The following is a 5,000-nucleotide window of genomic DNA, read 5'->3' as shown; positions in this document are numbered from 1 at the left end:
ATTCTGTTTTAGTATTATTTCTCAAAGTACTAAGAGCAGTATTTTTTACAGCTGCATGATGCACCTTAGTTAACAGAATTATATGTTTTCTGTTAATGGAGGTTTCATTATGAATTATGGGATAAATGAAAAATCATGAGTTTTAAGTATGTCAAGAGAATAGAGATTTATTCAACAAAAAATCAAATAATCTTTGGGCACAGAGGTGAAAATAATTGTAGTATACTAAAATCACAAAAATGAAAATTACTGTAAAATGTAGCAGTTATTATAAACCATTGCATTAGAAAGAAATAATAATCTGTTGTCCTTCTAGAATATACTTTGCTGTCACAATATTGACAAGGGCAATTATTAGTTTACAATAACATAAACTGATTGTAGATTATATTTATTATAACAATGAAACTGGTTAAACATGCATCTGAAGTATCAGTATAATGATCATGATATGTGTACAAAATATCAGAATATATTTTTCACCAAAATATTTCCACTATTAATTAATACACAGGCTTTGGCACTCCAATATAACATTTTCCTTGTTATACAAGTTATTTAAAAATAATATGATTTACTACAGAAACAAGCCATCATTTACTACCTTTTTTTAAGACTTCTAGTATAACATCTTGTTTCTTTAAGAGATCTAACTGTGTTTTAGCAATTATTTCTAATTCTCTTCCTATTTTTTGTAAAGCTCTCACTTTCATTCTGTCCCTCTTCTCTTTTCTCTTTTTATATTCTTCTTCCTTAACATCTTTTTCCTTCATTTGGTGAAAATATTGCTCCATCATTTCCTGCCTCTTTTCCCCTCGATCAGCAATCTGTTCATGACCCAGCATAGAGTCTGAATGCTTCCTTTTCAAATCCTGTGTACTTGAAGTAGAGGGAATTGAGATTGTTGTGTGTGTCACAGGTGAGCAGGCAAGGGGAGGTGAAAAGGAAGGTTCTGGAGATAGAGAGATCTTTTGGAATGTATTGTGTGAGCCCGATGACTGTTGCTCAGTCTTCTCCAACTTTCCAGTGAGCAATGACAATCCAGCTGGTCCTGATGCTTCGTAAGTAGGGCTGAGGAGATCATCTAAGGGCTGTAAAAAAATTATAACGATAAAATTAATAATGAAATAATTATGTGGAAAATAATACAGTAATAGTGCATTCCCCCCAAAACCACTAACATTTACTTTTTTAAAGGCCAAAAATGGAATAATAATTATAGTAAGAAATAAAGATATTCATAATTAACCAAATCATTTAAAAAGTGCATTTTTTTAATAATTAATAGTTTTATATACCAAAACATCACTTAAGGCATGTTTCCTTATATTTAGCCTCTCTTGCTTCCCCCACTCCTGTGTATTTCTGTGTGTGCGTGCATGTATGTACCTGTGTACGTCCAAGTAAGTGTGTGCCTGCATACGTGCATATATATGTGCAAGTGTACGTACATGCGTGCGTATGTGCCTGCATGCATGCATGCGCACAAACTTGTATGTGCTCTGTGTGTGTGTGTGTGTGTGTGTGTGTGTGTGTGTGTGTGTGTGTGTGTGTGTGTGTGTGTGTGTGTGTGTGTGTGTGTGTGTGTGTGTGTGTGTGTGTGTGTGTGTGTGTGTGTGTGTGTGCATCTGAGAGAGTAAAAGGCTATGTGACCAGCTAGGTTTGAAGTTAGCAGCTGTTGGAAGCACCTGATAAAGTGGTCAGTAGCAAAAACTGCAATCCATGAATCCAGCTCATCCAGGGCTAGGACTCAGAAATAAAACAGTACTGAACAAAGCTAAAAGTCATCCATAAAGACTATGCATAATATTTATGTAAAGAATCCTTGATCTTTGACAACCATGATCTAATAAGGAAAATAACTGTACCTGGAAATAGTCCCAGACTCTTTTTCCGACAAGCCCGGCCTTGTGCCGCTCTTTAATTCTCTTGTATGTTGTGACAAGATTATTCCACTTGCTGCGAATTTTTTCAATGGATAAATTATACCCATATGACCGAAACTCTTCTTGGATCTCTTTGTATACTTGATTTCTTTCCTGCCTGCATGACGTGAACTTATCAAATCTATCACGGATGCACTCAATTAGGAGTAAGGTAGCATTGTGATTGAAGTCTTCCTCTGCAATGCAGTTAAAGAGATGCAGTGAGTGAATACATTCCAACAATAAAAAATATGAAGAACATTCAGTTTCAATATCTTTTAATTAAACACATTCCCAAATATGGTAGGAACTTCAAAAACAAATATTTGCATGTACCTCCTTCCTCAACATGATATTCACCCACAGCTGAGAGAAACCTCTGGGTAGCATAAGCTTGATCTGAAAAATAAACATATATTAATATACAATCAACCTAAACGATATGTACTTTATGAAAATATGTGGTACACTTAACCCATTGCCGACGGGGGATAGATTTGCTTACACAGGCTCCAGGATGAGTTTTATTTCTGATCGAGGCAGCTTCTGCAACATAATTTGATTTTTCCCACTCCCTTTTAGTCACTCATTGTAGAGCTAGAGACATTTTTGTGTTTTGTTTTTTTGTGTGTTTTACTATTTTTAGAAATTTATATCTGTCATATCACAGGCTCCATCAATTCTGCAGTTGACTAAAATTGTAGTTCAGGGTCCATATCAATTCATTTTTTTTCTTTACACTCAATGTGATAGAAGTATTACTGTTTTAGGGGGGACAAAAAAACAACTTTATTTTTTCGTATTTCTGTGCTGTCATGAACAAACACGAAACTTATAACCATCCAAAATGAAGAGGTTGGGAAGAGGAAGGAAACTTGTGCTTTTGACAGTGAGTGCCACAATAAAAGGCATCCATACTGGCACAGGATCACATTGTATGCATTGGGCATGGTGTGAGTCACCTTCCTCCTCTCGTTCTGCCTGCACATCTTTCATCTGCGGTACTTTAGAGCAAGAGGTCGGGAACTTGCGATGTGCCATCACTCTACAGAGATAGTGCTTGCTAGAGACCGTAGATGGGTGCCATTCAAGGCTCTCTCTCCTGCTGGTGCTAGAAGAAAGTGGTGCCATCTAGGTTTTGTAAGTGAGTTGAAAACCATTTTGCTTATTATTACGGCAGTTATAATAATTATGACTGCAATTGTCAACATCACTCACTCATTACTTATAGTACAATAAAATAACATAGTGATCCAGAATCCCCGAACGCCATGACGCCCATTGTCAGGCAAGAGGTCCTGCGTCATGTATGACAAAAAAACACGTCATCCGTCGTTAACGGGTTAATAGCATCACAAATACAATGTACATTTGTAGTAAATAAAAACACCATAACAAAACTACATGACACTAAATGTTTGTGAGGGTAAGAATGCTATTTACAAGCTACTAATTAATTATATACATATATATACACATAAATACATATACTTATATATATATATATATATACATATATATATATATACATATATATATATATACATATATATATATATATATATATATTTATATAAATAAAATATATAAATAATATTTATATAAAACAGTATGTAAAACATATGTGCATATAAACTATTCATATATCGAATATGAAAATAAATATACATACATGTTATATATACATATACATATACAACCACACACATAGATCACACATATATAATATATATATATATATAAATATATATATATATAAAAATATATATATATATATATATAAAAATTGTATATATAAATATATATATGCATGAATAATCAATATACATATATATGCAACTATAAATATACATACATATATACATATTACATATAACACATAACATATATACTATAATATACATATACATATACATATATATAAATAATAATATATATATATATATATACATATATATATATAAACATATATATATATGATACATAAAATATAAAATACAATATATATATATATACATATATATATATAAACATATATAATATATATACATAAATATGATAAAAACATATATATATATATCATATATATATAATACAGAATATATATATATACATATAAAATATATATATACATATATTTATATACATATATATATATACAAAATATATACATTATATAATAACATATATTACAAAAAACCAAACATATATATATATACCTATATATATAAATATACATACATCTATCAAAACCATACCATACATATATATAAATATTTATATATAACATATATATAATTATATCTAATAAATAATATATATATAACTATATTCATATATATATATATATAACATAGTATTATATTTAACATAATCCATATATATATTATATATATATATAATATATATAATATATATAAATATATATATATATTATATCAATATATATATATATATATATAACAAATATATATATACAAAATATATATTAGCATATATGAGCATAAATATATATATAATATATAATATATGGATAATATATATACATAGATATATATATATATATATATATATATAATATAATATATATAATATATACATATATATAATATATATATATATATATATATATATATACTATATATATAATGATAATATATATATATTAATAATATACATAATTATATATATATATATATAATATATAAATACATATATAATACATATTATATAACATATATATATACAACATATATATAAATATATATAATAAATATATATATAGTGACATATATATCTATATACATATATATATATATATACATATAAATACATATATAATAACATAGATAATATAAAAATATATATATATACCCACATCCATATATATATACATATACATATATTATATCTCTATATTATATTTAATATATATATAAACATATATATTAATATATAAGTTGGGGGGGGGGGTGATATAAATATATAGACATATATACTTAGATATATATACATATAAATATATATATATATACATATATATAACATATATAAATACATATATATCATATATAT

At 27.5% G+C, this 5,000-nt stretch overlaps 1 protein-coding gene across 2 annotated transcripts in view; it reads right to left on the bottom strand.

The window, feature by feature from the left end:
* Positions 1–140: 140 nt before the first annotated feature.
* LOC122246193 (uncharacterized) overlaps positions 141–5,000 on the bottom strand; it is an 8,235-nt gene continuing 3,375 nt past the window's right edge. For both annotated transcript variants that reach the window (XM_043004610.2, XM_043004698.2), the window contains exons 2-4: positions 2,262–2,324; positions 1,869–2,122; positions 141–1,091 (exon numbers count right to left, since the gene is read on the bottom strand). In XM_043004610.2, the coding sequence (XP_042860544.1) occupies positions 594–1,091; positions 1,869–2,122; positions 2,262–2,324 (815 nt within the window). In that variant the 3' untranslated portion in view covers positions 141–593. The remainder of the gene's footprint in view (positions 1,092–1,868; positions 2,123–2,261; positions 2,325–5,000) is intronic.

This window comes from Penaeus japonicus, unplaced genomic scaffold (assembly GCF_977035675.1).
Source record: "Penaeus japonicus unplaced genomic scaffold, GWHDUDI00000001_assembly GWHDUDI00000011, whole genome shotgun sequence".
Classification (NCBI taxonomy): Eukaryota; Metazoa; Arthropoda; class Malacostraca; order Decapoda; family Penaeidae; genus Penaeus; species Penaeus japonicus.
The sequence above is the reverse complement of the archived record's forward strand: the minus strand, read 5'-3'. Positions and strand labels throughout refer to the sequence as shown.